This window comes from Artibeus jamaicensis, unplaced genomic scaffold (genome assembly GCF_021234435.1).
Source record: "Artibeus jamaicensis isolate MK-2021 breed Jamaican fruit bat unplaced genomic scaffold, CSHL_Jam_final contig_471, whole genome shotgun sequence".
In the NCBI taxonomy this organism is placed as follows: Eukaryota; Metazoa; Chordata; class Mammalia; order Chiroptera; family Phyllostomidae; genus Artibeus; species Artibeus jamaicensis.
Window position 1 is genome coordinate 9,059,289 of NW_026521850.1, and position 20,132 is coordinate 9,079,420.

The following is a 20,132-nucleotide window of genomic DNA, read 5'->3' on the forward strand; positions in this document are numbered from 1 at the left end:
AAGCCATTTTATTATTTATAATAAATGATAAATACCCTTTATGTAGGTTTAGTATCTTTTAGTATACAAAGACAGCACTTCCTTATTTTTCTGTTATTTGATTCCTGAAACAACTCTTTAGAAGAACTGGGCAGGCGTTATCTTTTGATGGGGAGGAAGCTGATACATGAAAGGTTAAATTGTTTGTTCTAATCCAAGAGCTAGTTAAGGGAGTTGAACCCAGGTTTTGTGATATTTAGTCTGGGGTTCTTTCCCTGTGAGAAAGTCTTGGTCAAAGACAGGCCAGGGAAATTAGTATTAATGAATGTTTGTTTTTGTTTTTAAACATCCAGAGTCATACAGAAAAGTTGACAGGACAAATATAAAGAACTTAAAATAATTCAAACAATTTTGAGTGAGATGCTTGCTGTGATGCCCCATTACCCCTGAATACCTTAGTGGGATTTTCCTACAAACACGGGCATTGTCCTATAAAACCATAGTATCACCATCAAAATCAGGAAATTAACATGGACTCATTGCTACATCTAATTCTTAGACCCCATTGAAATTTCAGTGGTCCCAATAACATCTTTTAGTAAAGTGAAAAGATCCTATACAGAATCAAATGGTGCATTTAGTTGTTTTGTCTCTAGTTTCCTTCAGTCTGGAAGAGATCTTTAGTCTTTCCTTGATGTTCATGACCTTGACACTTTTGAAGATTATAGGCAAGCTGTTTTTTTTGGAGATCCCTCAGTTTGAATTTGTCTGATGGTTCCTCATGATTAGATTCAGGTTAAGCATTTTGTCAGGAATATCATGGGAGCGTGGCTGTGTTTTTCTCATTGCATTCTAGCAGTTTGTCCCATTACTGCTGGTGATCACTTTGATGACTTGATTAAGGTAGTTGTGTCAAACTTCTACACTGAAAAATTTACTTTTTTCCTTCTTGTCATCAACAAGTATTTTGTGGGAAGGTGGTTTGAAACTGTGTTCCATTTCACATTAAATTTTTTTTGTGTGTGTGTGAAAGAAAAAATATTTTAATCCCTACCCAAGGACATTTTTTCATTACTTCAAGAGGGAGGGGGAGAGGAAGGGAGAGAGAGAAACATTGATGCAAGAGAAAAGCATCAATGGGTTGCCTCTGGTATGTGCCTGGACTGGGGATATGTGCCCAGACCAGGGATCAGACAGCAACCTAGGTATGTGCTCTGACTGGGAATCGAATCTGCAACCTCTTGATTACCAGGATTCTCCAACTGAGCCATACCAGCCAGGACCTCATTAAATTTTTAATTTATTCACCCATGTGTACCCATTGAAGGGTTAATAATCTGTTAATATCATTATTGATTTTGATGCTCAAATTATCCCTGATTTGGTCAGTGGGATGAACCCTATTTAAAACGGTCTTTCTGACATGTCTTCATCATTCTGTGAGTACTTTGCTTTATGGCACAATAAGTTGCTCTAAGCCGATCTTGTATTTCCTTGACCCCAACCCTGGAATCAGCTATTTCTCTAAGAAGCCCTAGTTCCTTTTAGAGAATTGTATTTAGAAGAAGCCAAGGTCTGGGCACTATGCTCGTGGCTGTTGGGCTGGTGCTGCTGCCAGGCTGAGTTGATAAACAGAGCCAAGAAATACGTGTGTTAAAATCAAGTTACATGTACATTCTGTTTCTTTATGTATTTATTGAAAACCTTGAGTTCATACTAATCTCCAATTCAAATCAACTTCAGAGAATTCATTTTAGTTTTCTGCTACCTTCAACTATGAGGCCCTCCTTACTGGTCTTGGGTTCCGATAAGTACACTGCCCCTTCACTCCCCAACCCATGTGGATGGATGCTGTCCTCTTTGACCTTGCTTCCCTAGGATCAGAGTGCCTACTCCTGTGGTTTGATGTGCTCTTGCCTCCCCACTGTCCTGTGGATGCCTTACTCAGCTTGGACTCTGACTTCTGTCATGCTAGTCAATCCTCCCTCAGCCCTGGGACATGGTCAGCCTCCTTACTCCTGTCCGGGCTTCCGTGCCCCACTCTGGGGTATCCTTGTGCTTGGGCATGCTCTTCACCCTCTTGGGCTCTGACACTTATATCTCTCCATGCAGCACCCTTCTTACTTCACTTGTGTTCCATCATCCCAGGACTGGCCATCTTGTGTGTGAAAGCCTTTCTCGCCCCACTTGAGTTCTGGCTCCTGGTGCCAGGCTGCTTCCTCTGAGGGGATGACTTCCTCATTCACTTAGGTTTGACATCATATTGCCAGGCCACCCCTCAGCCAGATACACTCCTGCCCTGCTCATATTCTGACAGCCCTTGTCAGGTTGCTCCTTTGTGGGGGCGTTTCCTCATCCTGCCCAGGCTCCGACACTGCACACTGGGCCACCACCAGTGTGTGCATCACATTGCTCTGACCAATTTAGGACTAAATTTTCAGTGGGAGCGGAGGGAAAGCCAGGAAAGGGGAGGCTTTTAAATACTTTTTTAAGGACAAACTTTATTAGTAATGAAAATAGATGCAATCTTTGAAAATGTTAATAATATGGTTGAAGAGTCTAGATTTTACCTTGTAGCTTAGCATGGTAGAGAATTTCTTTTTGTATGGGGTCCTGCACATTGCTTAGGGTGTGCAGGCTGTTTTTCCTGCTTGGGACGCAGCTGAGCTTTTCCATTGCACTTGTTTTGCACATTGTGGCATAAGGATCTTTCATAGGGATGTGTGGAAAGGTAAAAACTTTGTAACTCCTCTAACAGCAGTCTCTGTGTATCTTTATTAATATGATCCTGAGAGCATTATTAGAAATGAAAAGTGAAGTGTAAAATCTTGAAACAACTTGTTTGTATAATTACACAACTAAGTTAATAATTTTCTAACAAGTTTCAACAATGACTGCATTCTTCTACAGAGGTGTTAACTTGTTATGGGTTAGAAAGCACCCTTTGATACAGCATTTTCAAGCTGGAAAAAGGGCTTTAATTTCGGAGTCCACTGAAACAAATGGAGACTTGTTGGAAATATTAACACTACCTTTTGCTTGTTTGTCTAGCTTAAAGAAATCAATGTTTATTAGGTGATGTTTGCTAGCATGTTCTGAAGTATATACAGTTTCTTTTGACTGTGTTGTCAACTTTAAGACAGTTCAGTTGGTGTGGATTTTGAAATATTATACCTTAGCCCCCTCAACGTATAAGTTTGTAATGAAAGAAACTGTGCTGATGTCAAGTCATTCCTCTAGTCTATAGAGAATAGGTTGCTATTTTTCTTGGTGAATACTAGCTGGTTTGGAGATTTGACTGCTGTGAAATGAGTAAGGGGTCCTAACACTGAGTGCTTCAGTCTCTAGCTCTAAGTAGCACTTAAAGGGGAGGAGGGCCTAGCATTATGGCATGGTTACCATGTACAGCAAAGATTCGTTGTGTGAAGAGTGAGTGTTAACATTTTTCTCCTAATCTCATAATATGTTATAATTGAAGAAAAGTAGATTCTAATCGAAAGCTGATGAACCAGCAATATGATCAATAGCATGATGTTCTTTAAAAAAAACCCAAAACAACAACAACCCCAAACCATTAAGCTTTCTGCTCTCTGGAAATTGTCAAAGGCTTTGTCTGTGTTTGACTTGAGCTGAGTGTACTTAATCATTCTGAGAACATGGCCCTGAGCACTGAGGTTGGCCCTTCCAGCGAATCACTGAGAATTGTGTTCAGAAGAGTGGTATTGAATAGAAACCCTTTCTTGGCTTACTTTCAGCCTTCATTTTCCCAGCAGTAAGCAGACCTCCCTTCTTTCAAACACATTTTAGTTGTTTGTGTGTCATTTTTCTATGTTTAAGGGCTGAGGCTGTTGTGAGCAGGTGTGACTTATTCATACCTTTGACTCCAAAGGAAAACTTCTTTCAAGAGTAACAGTGGTGTGTATTCAGCAAATTACTTTTGTCAGAGAAGGAGGAGCAGTTCCAGGAGCTGGAAACTACATGTCAGCCATTAGAGAAAACCCATTCATCAAACACTTATTGTGATGGTGTGGAACTGGGGTTAGAAGACACTTGGTGACCTCAAGGAGCTGCCAGTCTATTGGGAGGACAGATTTTTGATAAAGGTACACTGGTGGTTTTCCACCTTGGCTGCACATTACAGTAGGTTGGGGAGCTTTAAAAACACCAGTGCCTGGAGATTCTGGTTTAATTGTTCTGAGGTATGGCCTGGCATCAGGACTTTTAAAAGCTCCCCAGGTAATTGTAATTGTATAAGGGTTGACTGTGGTAAGAGCTGCAAGAGTGAGGAAGTACAGGGTGCCCTGGAGTGTAAAGGGGCACTTAACCCAACCTGGGCTATGAGCGAGGGGGATTGAGAAGGTTTCCCAGAGAGGAGGAAATGCCTAAGCTGAGGCTTAATGAATGACTTTGTTAAGTTCAGATCAGAAAGATTGTTCTTTTGCAGAAGGGCAGCTGAAAAATGTACAATAGAATAGTCAAGTGGATAGTGCTTTTGGATGATCCATGCTGATTCTGCTACTTTCTTGCTTTGACGTTGGCCAGTTTATCCTCTGAATTTGTGTCTTCATCTCTGAACTAGGGGTAATACAGAAGAATAACTGAAATAATGCATTTAAAGTGCTTAGGATCATGCCTTGCACATAGGAAACGGTAACTAGTAGTCATAATATGGTAATGATGTTCTTATTGGAGAGCATGGTGTGTTCAGAGGGCTACAGCTAGTTCTGGCTGGATCTTAGGGTGCAGAACTGCAGGAGGTGAGTGTGGGTGGCAAACAAAAGATGCTTAGCAGGTGGGCAGGGTTCCACATTGTGGAAGTATAGAAGTGTAAGGCAATTAATAATGGGATATTATGGCAGAACCAGGACATTTCCATGGTAATATGTTAGGATATAGCATCAAGTGTTCTGGGAAAACTTGGGTCCATATTGGAAAATTGGCTCTGAATATGGTACTCTCAGCATCATTACATGTACTGAAATAGCAGTGAGTGTTAATAGGACAGAAAAAGGATTTCATTTCCTTTAGTCAAGTAGTTAAAAATATTGAGCATCTTAAGAGTAATGGAAGATGTTAGCAGTCTCAGGGTAGTCCCAGAGATTCTCTGGAAATGGTTATAGCCTTAATTGTTTACAGAACTTAATGAAAATATTAAGTAGGAGCTGCTCGGCCATTTGCATTTAGAGGACATGCTTTTAAATTTATATTTTGATTTGCGGAGAAATAGAAAATGCTTCCATCTGCATTGGCTTCACTGGCCCTTAAAATAACTTTTGTGTATTTGTTGGTATGTTATGTAACTTGTCACAACATTAGTCACTACTTCTTCCATAAGGCAACATGTAAACAATCATGGATGAGCATGACCGTAAGTTATAATTATAGCCTGATTTGTTCTTAGTGTTTTTGGTCAGCTTTTCCCGTTTCTTTTTTCCTTTTAAAAGAGACTATCATAATCTTTGGCTCCATGTAATAGAGCTCTGGCAGCTATTTGAACTGAGTAAGAAACTGTTACAATGATTGATTATCAAGGTATAACCTATGTTTATTTTATGTTGTATGCACTAAGTTATTTGGAAGAAGAATTTCATTTAACTAGGTCAGTGGTTCTGAAAGTGTGATTACTAGTCCAGCAGCATAAGTATTACCTGGGTCCTTGTTAGACATGCTAATTCTTGGGTTCAACCCCAGAAACTCTGGAAGTGGGTCTGGAAATCTGTCCTTTAACTTGTTAAAACTTGAGAATCACAGAAGTGTGTACTTCTATCATTTATTGAAATATTAGACCCCAGGAAGGCTGGTTTATGTTTTCTTTATTTTACTTGATTCTGGCTATGTGCCAGGCACTGTTAAGGAAACGCTAATGGGTGTAATAGACAGAGTCCCTGCTCTTCTGCAGTATTCCTGTAGAGGAGGGTGATGACAACAAAAATGATTGTGATAGGTTTGGAGAGTTAAAGTTAGATGGTAGAGAGTTTGTTGAGGAAGGCCTTTCTGAGGAGGTCAAATATAAACTGAGTTTTGGATGACAGGAAGGGCCACCTGTATGAGTGTCAGTGCAAAGGACTGTAAGATGCAAATGAGTTTGGTGTGTTTGAGGAGCAGAGAGGCCAGTGTGGCTGGAATGCAGTGAGCAAGGGGAAAGAGTCTGTAAAGTGCAATTGCAGAGACAGGCAAAGACCAGATCATGTAGGACCTTGTAAGGACTGCTTTTTTTTTCCTTCTCAGTTTCTTTTAGAATTGTAAAATACACATAACATACACTTTTTCATCTTAACCACTTCTCGGTGTACTGTTCACTGATGTTAAATACATTCATACTGTCGTATAACCATCACTGCCATCTATTCCAGAACTAAGACTTTGACTTTGAGTGGCATGGGAAGCTTTGGGAGGTTTTGAGCAGAAGACTGACATAGCCTAACCTTTAGAATGAAAGGATTACTGGCCAAGAAGTTGAAGTCTGACTGTTACAGAGCAAAGGAGGAAGCAGGGAGACCAGTCAGGAGAGTACTGCAGTGATAGAGGTGTGGTGATGGTGGTCTGTCAAAGCTGGTAGGGTTGGGGATGCTAACCAGCAATGAGGTTCTCGACATGTTTTGATGATCAAGTCAACAGAATTTGCTGATTGGTTGATTGTGGCATGGAAATGACCATGGCATGTAAAACAAAGGGAGTCAAGGATGACACCAAGTTTTTTGGTCTGAATAACTAGTGGATTTCAGGAGTTGCAGATTTGAGGACAAAAAGCACTATTTGTGAAATTAGAAATGCTTTGTAGATACCCGAGTAGAGAGGCTGAGTAGGCATTTGGAGTCAGGGAAGAAGGCAGGTTGGAGACATGACTTTGGGGCTTGTCAGCATTTGTGTAATTAAAGCCAAGAGACTGAATGAGATCATCTAAGTAATGAATGTAGGTAGGGAGAGGTTCAGGACTAAGTTCTAGGGTAGGAAAGCTTCCTTGAGAAGGAATTAGCAGAGCAGCAGCCAATAATGTAGGAAGAGTACTAACAGAGAGCGATATTCTGGAAGGCAAGTAAAGAATGTGTTTCAAGAAGGAGGGCAAGTCAGTTTACTGTATCAAATGCTGCTGAGGGGCTGAGTGAGACAAGCACTAAGAATTGACCATTTCAGCACATTTTAGCCATGTGAAGGTCATTGGTGATTATGACCAGTTGTTTCAGTGGGGTGGTGGGCTCAGAAGCCTGATCGAAGTGTGTTAAAGAGAGAAAGGAGGAGCAGAGACAGTGAGTAGAGATAGTGTTCTTTGACAGCAGGTCTGCACAGTTACCTTAGCTTAGTGGCATAGGTTAGTGTGTTGGAACTCCAGGGTTTAAAAATTTGGCATGTAGCACTTGTCCGTGCTCATGTTTATATTTCCGGGGTTTTTTTGTTTGTTTTAACGGGGAGAAATAGCCCTGGCTGATGTAGCTCAGTGAATTGAGTCCGGCCTGCAAACCAAAGGTTGCCAGTTTAATTCCCACTCAGGGCACATGCCTAGGTTGTGGGCCAGGTCCCCTGTTAGGGGCGCTCAAGACACATTGGTGTTTTTTTCCCCCTCTCTTTCTCCCTCCCTTCTCTTCTCTAAAAATAAATTAAAAAAATATTTTAAATAAATGGGGAGAAATAAAAATGGAAATTTGGGTATAAAATGTGTGAAAGCTCTGAAGAAACTTCATGGAGTCCTAGGGTCCTGTAGACATCTTAAAAGCCATTATCTTAATCTAGAGGAATGAAATTCCGAGATGAAATTTAGCCAGCTGCAAAATAGACTTAAGAAAGATTTATTTAAGTTTTAGAAGGAATCTTCCTGGTGTTCTTTAGATGACCGTGGGGCATTCCTTTCTCATCAAACACTGTTCTTTGAGGTCATTTGAAGGAAAAAGATGTTTCCATATGGTGTTTTCCACAAATATTTGGTGGCCAAAAGGTGTTGACTTTGTAGGTCTTTTTGTGTCTCTGACAGGAAAAAAAAGAGGACAAAAATTTTTTTCAGGACTTTGAAAACTTCAATTTACTTTGTTTTATTTTATTTATTTTTAAGCAAGATACTCTAATTTAGTGTCTAATCAGCGTATCTGATATTTATATCGGATTTAACTTTGACAATTAACTTCTATTTGACAAGGTATATTTAAGAACCTTGAATTTTAGAGCAGCCAACTCTTTTCAGCTGCAGGTACTTATTTAAAGCAAAAACCCAAGTTTCTATTCAGTGAAGGAATGATCATTCACAAGAGAAATAACTAGATCTGTGGTTGAGAGAACACACATTTTTCTTTCTACTGCTAAGGGACTAGAGGAAGTATTACTATATTTTATTGAATCTAAGGTGCTATTATTTATAAGATGCACTGTTATTATATGTATTATCAAGGAAGAAAAAAGAGCTGCCATGTAGAATTTTAAATGCAATAGATTGTAAGAAATGTGAAAATGTAGGGGAAAAAAGTTCATCTTGGGACCAGTGGAACAGAATTTGAGTGCCAGGAGGTGTGAATTCTGGTTCTTGGCTGCATTTCTAGCTGGCTGTGGGACCAGCGTCAAGTCACTTAGGAACTCTGCCTCAGGTTCCTCACCTTTATGGTGGTGATTATGCCCGTTGCCCCTACCTCAGAGCATTATAATAAGAATGAAATGAGATAAAGAGCAGTTATTTTAAAAAGTGGAATCTACTGGGTAAATTCAAAGTATTTATTTCATTGAAATTAAATTTTATATTTGACTAGGCACCTCAGAGTTTATTCTCTGAGCTTTGTTGTCAGGTTTGAAACAGAATTCAGTTATAGACATTTGAAAGTATAACATTTTCTTCTGCTGAATGATTTTCATTCAGTCTGGAAATAATATCTTTTTATTGTAGTTTTAGAATCAAAGAGAAAGAGAAAATGCAATGATAATATTACCCCGATGTTCTTATCACTTGGGATTAACTGTTAACATTCTGTTAGTGCTGTGATCTTTTAAAAACTTATTATGAAATATTTATGACGTAAAAAGGTAAAAGGATATAATAATGAACATTCATATACTTGCAATAGCCAGTACAGGTGAAGCCCCTGTGTGGGAACAGTCTTACATTTAGATTAGGATCCTGTCTCATGACAGCCTAGTCATGAGGACACTGTTTCTCTTATTTCAGTCTTAAAGCCTGTAAATGAGCAAGTTAACTTCATCATGTGAATGTTTTATCCTGGAATATGAGGGAGAAGGCTATTTTGTGTTAGTGTTGCCTTGCTTTCTTCAGAATTCTACTTAAGGCTTTGGAGATCCAGCTGTGTTAATTGGAAATGTGACACCTGTAAAATCGTAATAATGGCTGGCCAATTACTGGCCAGACATTGTACCCAGACAGTTTGTGTGTGAGTGTTTTAAGTTTCACAATAATTTTTTGGTTAGTTGTATTCATTTTATAGATTAGGTAGGCATGGCTCAGAGAAGTTCATTAACTTGTCCAGGGTTCCACAACTATTAAGTTGTGGAGCTAATGGTTTTAATCGGGGTGTGCTTTATACCACAGCTCACATGTTCTAATGGCATCTTAGATCCAATAAACTATGCTGCCTCAATCCTTGTCAGTAATCATGATCTGTTTCTTTTGTAGGCAAAACCCAGAGACCACATTTGAAGTATATGTTGAAGTGGCCTATCCTAGGATAGTCGGTCGCACTCTTTCAGGTATTTGCATGTTCAATTATGATATGGCATATTTATTATATGAGATAGCTATGCACATGGGATAATATGTGAATATTCTAAATTGTTATGTACCTTTAAGTATGTTTAAGTATCTTTCCCTTTTATTTGTGCCCACATCATCATATGCACAGTGAACAACTTAAGAGTCATTGCCATAATGGGTATGGAGTACAGCTTTATTCATTATCATAATTGGGTTTTGGCTTGTACCTTTCACAGATACCTGGAAGTCATCTACTTAGTAGGAAATACTGTCATCTTGCTAATGAGATGGTTGAGAATTAGGTTATAAAGTAATATAAGAAATTATATATATAAATACATATTAAGGGATATAATATAATAACAAGGGAAATCTCCATTACTAAACTGGAAGATGTTTGAAATGTAATTTAATATATTTTATGTGCTGGTAAGAGAAGGTTGGAAATTATTTGAAGGAAACACCTCTGGCTTTAGCTTTTGGACTAATTCGGACACGTATTCCTGGATGACAGGGTCCTAGATAAGGTTAGAGTATCTTGTGCAGGCTGAGTATATCATTTCTTGACCTAAAATCCTTCTTGGTTGTTGAGGAAACACAACCTATGACCCAGTGTTTTTTTTTCCTTGGCACCTCAAGAGTGATGCATTTGCCAAAGTTACGTTAGGGAGCGGCTGCTGGTCCACACATACTAACAGCTGCATATATTATTTGGTGTTTAGGGGAGTGCATTTACTTGGATTAGATACTTGGAGTAATTAGGATTTCAGTGGTAGTTATACTCATAATTGGCTATATAATCTTGGCCATATTTACTATTTCATTATTTAGTTAGATTGTAATGCTCATAAAAGTAGCTACCTTTTATTGAGTTTGTCTTGTCCTACATGCCTGATTGACATATGTAGTCAGTCCTTACAATGCAGCCTTTAAAGGTAGTTGGGTGGCATCTTCATTATACTTGTGAGAAAACAGACTCTCAGAGAGGCCAGATAACTTACCAAGATATAGCTTACAGTATAGCTACTGTGTGCTTCAAGTTCTCTTCCACTTTGCTGCTTGCCTTCTTGAAGAGTGACCATGATATACACATCTTTCTATGTCATCTTCAGGGCTTTGCACAACATCACCAATGTTTATTAAAGTGAATGAATTTCTCTTAATAGAAAAAGTGAGATAACTGTGTGTGCTCTGTTTCCTGGATTATCTAACAAAGGCTGTGAAACATGTTACCAGTGTATGGTTGTTCTGGAAGTAGAATTGAACATCCATGGCAAGTTATTCTTCCTACTGTGCAAGCCATTAAATTGGGTAGGGTTACCTGGTGTGTATGGTGTGTACATGGGCAGTAGCACTTCTGTGGGTTGATGTCTCATCAAACATCACATCATCATCACATCATCAAACAGAGTAACCGTTTGATGATGGCTGTGATTTGATGGAGACATTTAATGACAAAGCATTTGGCTTATGTCTATATTTGCTAGTGTTTCCCCTTTCAATGTTGTAGGACTTCCCTTCCAAAGTTAAAATGAAATTTTGGGGGGAATATGAGCAAAATTGGAAAAGTACAAGTAAGATGGAAGAATGAACAAAATGAAAAGTTGTCTCTTATCCCCTTATCCCAGTCATCTGGTGTCTCTCCTGCTCCTGCAGGCAACTCCTTTCTTATGGAACTCTTCAGCATAGTTAAAAAAAAACCTTTTAATTTTGAAAGTATTTTAAAAGATAAAAGTTACAAGGATAGTCAAGTGCATATACCTTTTCCTTAGATTTATCAATTGTTACCTTTTGGCCATATTTGCTTCACTCTACGTACATATACATACTGTTTTTGCTGAACTACTTTAGAATAAATTTCAGACAGTTGCGACGCTTCACCCCTAAATTCTTCAGAATGTATCTCCTAAGAAGAAAGACATTTTGTTACATAACTCTAGTACAGTTATTGAGATTAAGGGAATTTAACATTGATGTAATGTCAGTTGTTCATGTTTAAATTTAATCAGTGGTCCCAGGAGTGTCCTTTATAGCATTCCTGCTCCCACCCAGAATGCAGTTCAGGATCATGGACTCTGTTTAGTGTGGCATCTGTTTAGTTTCTTTCAGTATGCTGTAGTTCTGTGGTTCTTCTTTACCTTTATGACATATTTTTCAAGAAATGAGCTTTGCTGATTTTTAGAAAGTCCATGGATTTCATCTCATTATGTTCCAATGATCAGGTTCAGGTTATGGATTTTTGGCAAGAGCGTCTAAAACATGATATTGTTTATCATATCAGGCACATGGTATTGGTCCCATTGTTTGTGGGAAGGTACATAAAACTTTTATGTACAATTTAACAAATAATTGTAAAGTGAGTACCCATGTTACTACTGTCCAGGTTAAGAAATATATCGCCTGATTATAAGGAAATACTATTTTTTGTGAGAAGGATTACTGCCCTTGTTCTATGCTTTAGAGCTCCCTGCTTTGGCTCTCTTTCGTGGGACAAGGGGTCTCTGGGGCCTATGGGACATACCCACTTGGAGCCTGAACCCTTTCATGCTAGACTATGCTGTGAGTACCTGGTACCTCACAATTTTGTGCCCAAATGGTCCAGAGCTTATTTTCAGAGCCTGTGTGAGTCACTTCCAGGGATCCATCTTTCTGAGGGTAGACTGAGCTGCTGGTTTATAGACAGACCCTAAGCCCAAGGGATGGCCTATGGGTGGCTGTTTGTAGGGATGGGGTATGGACTGGAGCTTGGGCTTATGAATGGAGGTGACCGCATGCTTGTGTGTGTGTTCTTGGCAGCATGGGATGAAGAAGGGGGCCATGGGCAGTGCGCCAGTGGTCAGTTTTTCTACGCAATCAGATTTCCGCATGGAACTCTAAGGAATCCAACAATTTCAGTATAAAATTTTTTCTTCTAGGCAGATAAAGGCATATTTGTCAGGATAGGAGGGTAAGAGCATATTTTATTTCCTAGTTCGTAAGCTTGTTTTATATCTTCTAAATATTTAGACATATTAGTATATGGGCCTTGATTTGTACTCTTGGCTGTAAATGTTAGAAATGGGTTTGGCCAGCTCCCCAGAGATCCTTTTCTGTCTTTCTCCAGAGGTAAGACTCCTGACTCTTATGGCAATCATTTCTTTGTTTTTCTTTGTAGTTTTAATACATTTAGTAGTGCCTGTTTCTGAATTTTATAGAAATAGAATTATTTTACATGTAGTTTTGCTGCTTTTTTGCTCAAGATAATATTTTAAGGGTCTTCCATGTTTTGTGTAGCTGTAGTCATTTTCACTGCAGTGTAGCACAGTGTAGGATTGCATCACAGTTTATGCATTCTGCTGTTGAAAACCTTTCAAGGTGTTCACAGTTTTTGGCTATTGCAAGCAGTGTTGTTGTGCTCTTTCTTATACATAAATCTTGGTTCACATAAATGTACTTCTATAGGATACTTGGTGACTGGACCATGATAAAGTTTTTCAGAATTGGTTTTGTTTGTCTGTACTTACTTCAGCATTTGGTAGTCCTTATTGCTGTGCAACTTCCATCAGTCTTTGGTAAAATTGGGCTCCCCCCCCACAACCCAATGGTTGTGTAATAGTATATCCTTGTTTTTACTTGCATTTTCCTGATGGCTAATGTGATTGAGCACCTTCTGTATGTTTATTGGCATTTTATTCAGCTTTCCTTTTTAAAGTGCCTGTTCAAATCTCTTGCTCATTTTTTAAATTGAGTTTTCTACCTTTTCCTTATTGATTTATAAGAAATTATTTACATATTATAGACATTAATTATCTCCTTGTTTATGTTACAAATATCTTCTCCCACTCTATGGTTTGTCTTTTGATCTCTTTAGGGTACCTTTGATCAAAACAGTGATTTTAATATAATATAATTTATCAATATTTTCTACCTTACAGATATGAAAATACTTTACTTTCTTCTAAGAAATTTCTAGTTTTGCATTTAGGTTTCTAATCTCTCAAGGACTTTAGTTTTCTATTAGATGATTAATATCCAGAAAGGTTAAACTCTAAATTAGATTTCTTATTCATGATTTTTTAAAATTGGGAACTAATTAAAACTGAATTACTAAGATATGCTTACTCCTTTATTTAAAACATATTTTTATAAAATGATCACATACTTCTAAATTATACCTAAAAAATTACCTCACAATGAAAAGATGACACATGTGAGAAAGGCCAATGAGAAATATCACTAGACTTTAAAGACTGTTTTTTCCCCATTGATATCTTTTCATGTTCGTACCTCTGTAGGCGTGTTTTGTGCACTTTCGTTTGTAAACTCTCATGTGTTTTGTGCTCTGAAGCACATTCCATGAAATCCATGGAATGGGAGGGACCTGTGGTCTGTCACTTCTGCTTAGACATTGCCCCAAGGCCTATGATGCTGAAGGGCATACCTTCCAAACATTGTAAAAATAAGATTTGGATGCACAAATTGAACTCATGATGCTACTTACATTCTTTGAGAATTCGTAAGATTTCCTAGCTGCTGTTAACAGTGAGTAAGCTGTCACTTAGTATTTGATTTTAGGTAATCTTTTGTCTACTTCTACAACCTTCTTACATGTTTTTAATAAAACTTATCATATTTGCCTTTTCCTGCTACTATTTAATGCACTTTTTTGTCATTTTAAAGGATTGCAAATAAATGTGGCTTAAAATTGGTCTTTGTTTTTTGGACTTGCATCTCTGATCTCTGCCCAAGTATCTGAGCAAACTGAGGTATAAAGCTTACACTATACAGTACTAGTGTCTGGGCATAATCTTCTCTTTGAAGTTTGTTTGCATCCCCCCGAGGGATTAATTCCCTGCTGTGAGAAGGTGGGTTAGAAAGCACTGAAACTACTTTATGGGTCTTTAATTGGGGGAATTAGTATACATTTTGTTCTATAAACTTCTGTTGGAGTTCCATTCTTACAATTTTTCTTATACTGTGGTGTGTTAGGTTCTCATTGTAAATTAAAAAAATACTAAAAATTTTCTCAAGCTGTTTGAATACAAATAGGCAGATTTTCTTGGTGTGTTTTTTCTATTATCTTTAAATTTTTAGTTGCTTGCTTTCTGATTAGATTTTGAGTATGTATAAAATTTCATAAAAATTAAGAGAAAATCATCACTCAGTTAATAACTACTATTAATATTTTGGTGTATTTACTTCCTTGTAGTCTTCTGTGTGTGTATGTAAATAAAATTTATAAACTTTTCTCTCAGACTCCTGCTGTATGTGTATATTTTTCGTGTTCTTGCCTCAATTATTGTTTTTCCTAAAATTATTAATATAGCTTTGTAAAAGTCATTTCAGTTGCCACAGATTTTATATCATGTTTATGAGCTATATTTACTTATAATTGGATCTTTCGATTGCTTCCACATTTTTCCTGTTGTAAATAAGCCAGTGAACATCTTTGTGATGCTTGCTATTTAGGTATGTGATTTTAATGCTTTAAAAAGAAGTTGGATCATTTTGCGTAGATCTTTGATCTACTTTGTTCTCAATTTTTTTTTTTTTTTTTTTACAGCCCATATAGCCATCTCAAGTTGTGAAAACTCCCAAAGCAGGTTTTAGTCTTTCTGACTGAAGGTCTCGGAAGAGGGTGCTCTTGCAAGAGAGATGAGCCTGCCCAGTCTCATGATCAGATGGTACTGGCCATGCTGAAACTCTGGAATGCATTTCAAACACAAGTGTCTCATTCCAGCTGGCATCTCTGAGCCTGCTGCGGGCACTGTTCTTGGCCAGCCGCTTAGCACTGGGAGAGTGGCAGCATCAGGTTCTCAAGGCTGTTTGGCAAACCAGCTTCCTCCCATGTCAGCTCCCATCCCAGTATTTTTAATACATGAGTCCAATAGCCACTTTATAAAAATTGCATAGTCAAATTGAGAAACTGTTGTCAGAACTCTGTGAAAGGATTGCTCTAGACATGGTGCTCTGGGTTAGCTGAGATTTTCAGCTTAGTGGGAAGCAGTAATCTTAAAAAAACAACTTGGCTTTAAAATCTCTCTTAAATATCTGTTCACATTTCTGTATTGGCAGTATCATGAAGAAAACCGAGTTTTGGCCAATTTAAGATATCGAGAGCCAGATTTGTTACTCTGAACTTTAGCTGTCACTTTACAGGACTCACATTCTTTTTTTAAAAGTATATTTTATTGATTATGCTATTATAGTTGTCCCATTCCCCCCACTTATTCCCCTCTGCCCTGCAGCCCCCTCCCACCCTCATTCCCCTCACTTAGTTCACTGGACTCACCTTCTAAGAGCTTTGCCTAAATCTTGATCACAGTGGATGTTTTAACATTAATATTTTTAATATTAAAATTTTAATATTTTAATATTAAAAATTAATATTTTAAAATTGACTTTAAAAATAAAATAATTTATGCTGTCTCTTTAGAAGTGGAGTGGAGAGAGTAAAAAGTCCTTTTGAGAGTAATGTCACTTCAGATTAAAATATTTTTAGAGGTTATTAACTAAATTTATGGTCTTATTTCTTTTCAATAATAATCTAATAAATCACACTAAACTTTTCTTCCTGTTCCTAAAGTGTGAAATTTGGGGGCCATCTGAATATAAATTACAGTATAGCAAAGTGTCAAAATTTTTAGTAATTCATGACAGTGTGGTTCTTCTTGCTCTATTCGTGGATCACAGTGTCGGGCCTCAGGCCTTCTTGGTGGACTGTTGATTTACTAAATGATAAACAGTCCATGTGAACAGCAGGTTTGTTGTATGAAAAAAAGTTATTCCCTCAAAATGCCAAGCTCAGAACCTCATTTTCTTAATTATAAAATGGGGGCACTGCCCTGGCTGGTATGGCTCAGTGGATTGAGTGCTGGCCTGTGAACCAAAGGATCATTGGTTCGATTCCCAGTCAGGGCACGTGCCTGGGCTGCAGGCCAGGTCCCCAGTAGGGGGCACACAAGAGGCAACCACACATTGATGTTTCTGTCCATCTCTTTCTCCCTTCCTCCCCCTCTCTAAAAATAAATAAATAAAATATTAAAAAAGTAAAACAGGGGCGCTGATGGTACTAACTTCATTCATTTGAAAGGATTAAATGGGAATGCACAGTGCATGGGACCATGTGGGAAGTTCTTAGTAAATGGGAGCTGTTGTTATTTATCATTTGCTTTAAAGATTTAATTTTTTTAGAGAAGTTTCCGGTGTACAATAAAATTGAGAGGAAGATACAGAGATTTCTAGTATACTCCCTGCCCCACACATAAACAACCTCTCCCCTTATCAACATCCCCTACCAGAGTAGTACACTTATTACAACTGATGACCCTACACCCAAAGTTCATTATTTATGTCACTGTTTACTCTTGGTGTTGTATATTTTGGGTTTAGACAAATGTGTAGCGACATGTATTCATCATTATTGTATTGTGCAGAGTGTTTTCACTGTCCTCAAAGTCCTTTGCGTTCTGTCTATTCATTCCTTCATGCCCTCTCATCCCCTGACAACTACTGATCTTTTTATTGTCTCCATAGTTCTGCCCTTTCCACAATAGGTAGAATCATACCATATGTAACTTTCTCAGATGGCCTGTTTTACCTAGCAAAATGCATTTAGGTTCCTCTGTGTAATTTTCATGGCTTGATAGCTCATTTCTTTTAGTACTAAATAACATTCCATTGTCTGCATATGCCATAATTTATCCACTCACCTACTGAAGGTCATATGGGTTGCTTCTAAGATTTGGCAATTATGAATAAAACTGCTGTAAACATCTGTGTGCAGGTTTTCGTATGGACATAAGTTTTTAACTCAGGTAAATGCCAAGGAGCATGATTGCTGGACACCATGATAAGTATGTATAGTTTTGTAAGAAGCTGCAAAACCATCTCCCAGTGTCGTCACCATTTTGCATTCCTTCCACCCAGTGTAGGAGAGTTCCTGTTGCTCCACAGATGTTTGTGTTTTGGATTTTGGCCATTCTAAGAGGTGCGTAATGGTATCTAATTTTTTAAATTTATACTTTCCCGATGACATATGGTATGGAGTATTTTTTCATATGCTTATTTTCCATCTCCTTTGGGCAAATGCTCCTTATATAATTGAGAAGTATATCTTCTTTGATGAGATATCAGTTAAGGTGTTTGGCCCATTTTTTTTTTTTTGAAAGATTTTATTTATTCTCAGAGGGGAAGGGAAGGAGAAAAGGAAACATCAATGTGTGGTCATATTTCATGTGGCCCCCACTAGGGACCTGGCCTGCAACCCAGGCATGTGTCCTGACTGGGAATCAAACCAGTAGCCCTTTGATTTTCAGGCCTGCTCTCAATCCACTGAGCTACACCAGCCAGAGCTGGCCCATTTTTTAAATTGAGCTGTTTGTTTACTTACTGTTGAGTTTTAAGAGTTCTTTATATATTTTGGATAGCGTCTTTTATTAAGTATCTTTTGCAGATAATTTCTCCAAGTCTGTGGCTTGTCCTCTCTTTCTCTTGACATTGTCTTTGGCAGAGCAGAAGTTTTTAATTTTAATGAAGTCTAGCTTATCAGTTATTTCTTTCATGGATCATGCCTGTGGTGTTGTATTTGAAAAGCCATCACTATACCCTAGGTCAAGTGTCCCCAGCCTCTAGGACATAGACCAGCACAGCAGAAGCTGACTTTGGATGTACACTTGAATCATCCAAAAACCATCCCCTCCACCCTGGTGTGTGGAAAAATTGTCTTCCACAAAACCAGTCCCTGGTATCAAAAAGGTTGGGGACTGCTGCCCTAGGTCATCTAGGTTTTTTCCTATGTTACCATCTAGGATTTTTTAAAAAATTATTCATTTATTTTTAGAGGGTAAGGGAGGAAGAAATGGAGGGAGAGGAACATCATTCTGTGGTTGACTCTTGTGCACCCCTTACTGGGAACCTGGCCTGCAGCCCCAGCATGTGCCCTGACTGGGAATTGAACTGGTAACCCTTCGGTTCACAGTCTGGCATTCAGTCCACTGAACCACACCAGCCAGGGCTCATCTAGTAGTTTTATAGTTTTCTGTCTCACATTTCAATTTATGATCCATTTGGAATTAATTTTTGTGAAGATGTGAGGAAGGTTTGTGTCCAGATTCAGTCTTTTGCATGTGGATGTCCACTTGTTCCAGTACTGTCTGTTGAAAAGACTGTCTTTGCTCTGTTGTATTGCCTTTGCTCATTTGGCAAAGATCAGTGGACTATATTTATGTGGGTCTATCTCCAGGCCTTCTTTTCATCCACTGTCTGTTCTTTCACCTGCACCCTCCTGGTTTGGTTCCTGTAGCTTCATAGTAATTCTTGAAGTCTGTTAGTATTAGTTCTTTGATATTGTTCTTCTCCTTCAATAGTGTGTTGACTATTCTGGGTCTTTTGCCTCTCTGTATAAACTTTAGAATCAATTTGTTAGTATCCACAAAATAACTTGCTGGTATTTTTATTGTAATTGCATTTAATCTGTGGATCAAGTTGTGAAGAACTGACTTACTGACAATATTGAGTCGTCTTATCTATGAACATAGAGTGAATGTCTCTGCATTTATTTCTTTGGTCTTATTAGCGTTTTGTGGTTCTCATATAGTTCTTGTGTATATTTTTTGCTAGATCTGTACTGAAGTAGCTGTTATTTTAAGTTACTATATTATTTTTATGTAAGGCAAGAGTTCATGTCTGTGTAGAACTCTGGTGTTCTACAATTGTTCTCAAGCTAACAGTTGAAAAGTGGGAAGTAAAATTAGCTAAAGTAGATTTTTCAGAATCCGTGCTGCATTCAAGCTTAAATCCTTTATTCATGGGGAAGCCCTTAGCTTATACCCTATGGGCTTTGGTTTGCCCTGAGGATTTTTCTGTATTATATTGCTCAGCATAGTTACTGATCATGTTGATGACATTAAATTGTTGTATTAATCCTGATTCTTTTTGTTGTAACTGAAAGAAGCCCAGTGAAATCTGGCTTGAACAAAAAAGGGAATTTATTAGCTGTCAGTATGGAGAATATAGTGATAAACCTGACTTTGGATTTTGCTGGATCAAGGTATTCTATTTATATTTTCAGAGATTTGTCATCTCTTTCTCTCTTGGTTTTCTGTCTTCTGTGTTGGGTTCATTTTTGGGTAAGTGCTCCTTACACAGTGGCAAAGAGATGGCTGCTAGGACATCCAGGCATATATTATACCACTTCAGTCACCCAAGTGGAAAAAGAGCATCTCACATTATTTTGAGCCATACCCAAGAGTAACTGTACTAGGCCCTATTTGGGTCACAGACTGGTCTGTGAACCAGTCACCATGATTCAGAATTGGGTAACTCTGAGGTGTTGATTAAGGATGAGGAACGATGTGTATAGGGGACTCTTCAGTGCCATCTGGATTTTATAGCCTGAGAATGGGCAGGGTAGCTTTTCTGGAAATAATGCTGTTACCAGGAAAAAGAAGAATGGATACTAGACAGCCAAATAGATGTCCACTGCAGTCAT

At 38.2% G+C, this 20,132-nt stretch overlaps 1 protein-coding gene across 11 annotated transcripts in view; it reads left to right on the forward strand.

The window, feature by feature from the left end:
* DENND1A (DENN domain containing 1A) overlaps positions 1-20,132 on the forward strand; it is a 497,055-nt gene that overhangs the window by 32,611 nt on the left and 444,312 nt on the right. For 6 of the 11 annotated variants that reach the window (XM_037164241.2, XM_037164477.2, XM_037164323.2 and 3 more), the window contains exon 2: positions 9,584-9,657. In XM_037164241.2, coding sequence (XP_037020136.2) covers positions 9,584-9,657 — 74 coding nt within the window. Of the gene's footprint in view, positions 1-9,548; positions 9,658-15,203; positions 15,325-17,569; positions 17,631-20,132 lie in introns of those variants that run through there. The other 5 variants (XM_053667802.1, XM_037164638.2, XM_053667803.1 and 2 more) reach the window with 5 other exon arrangements.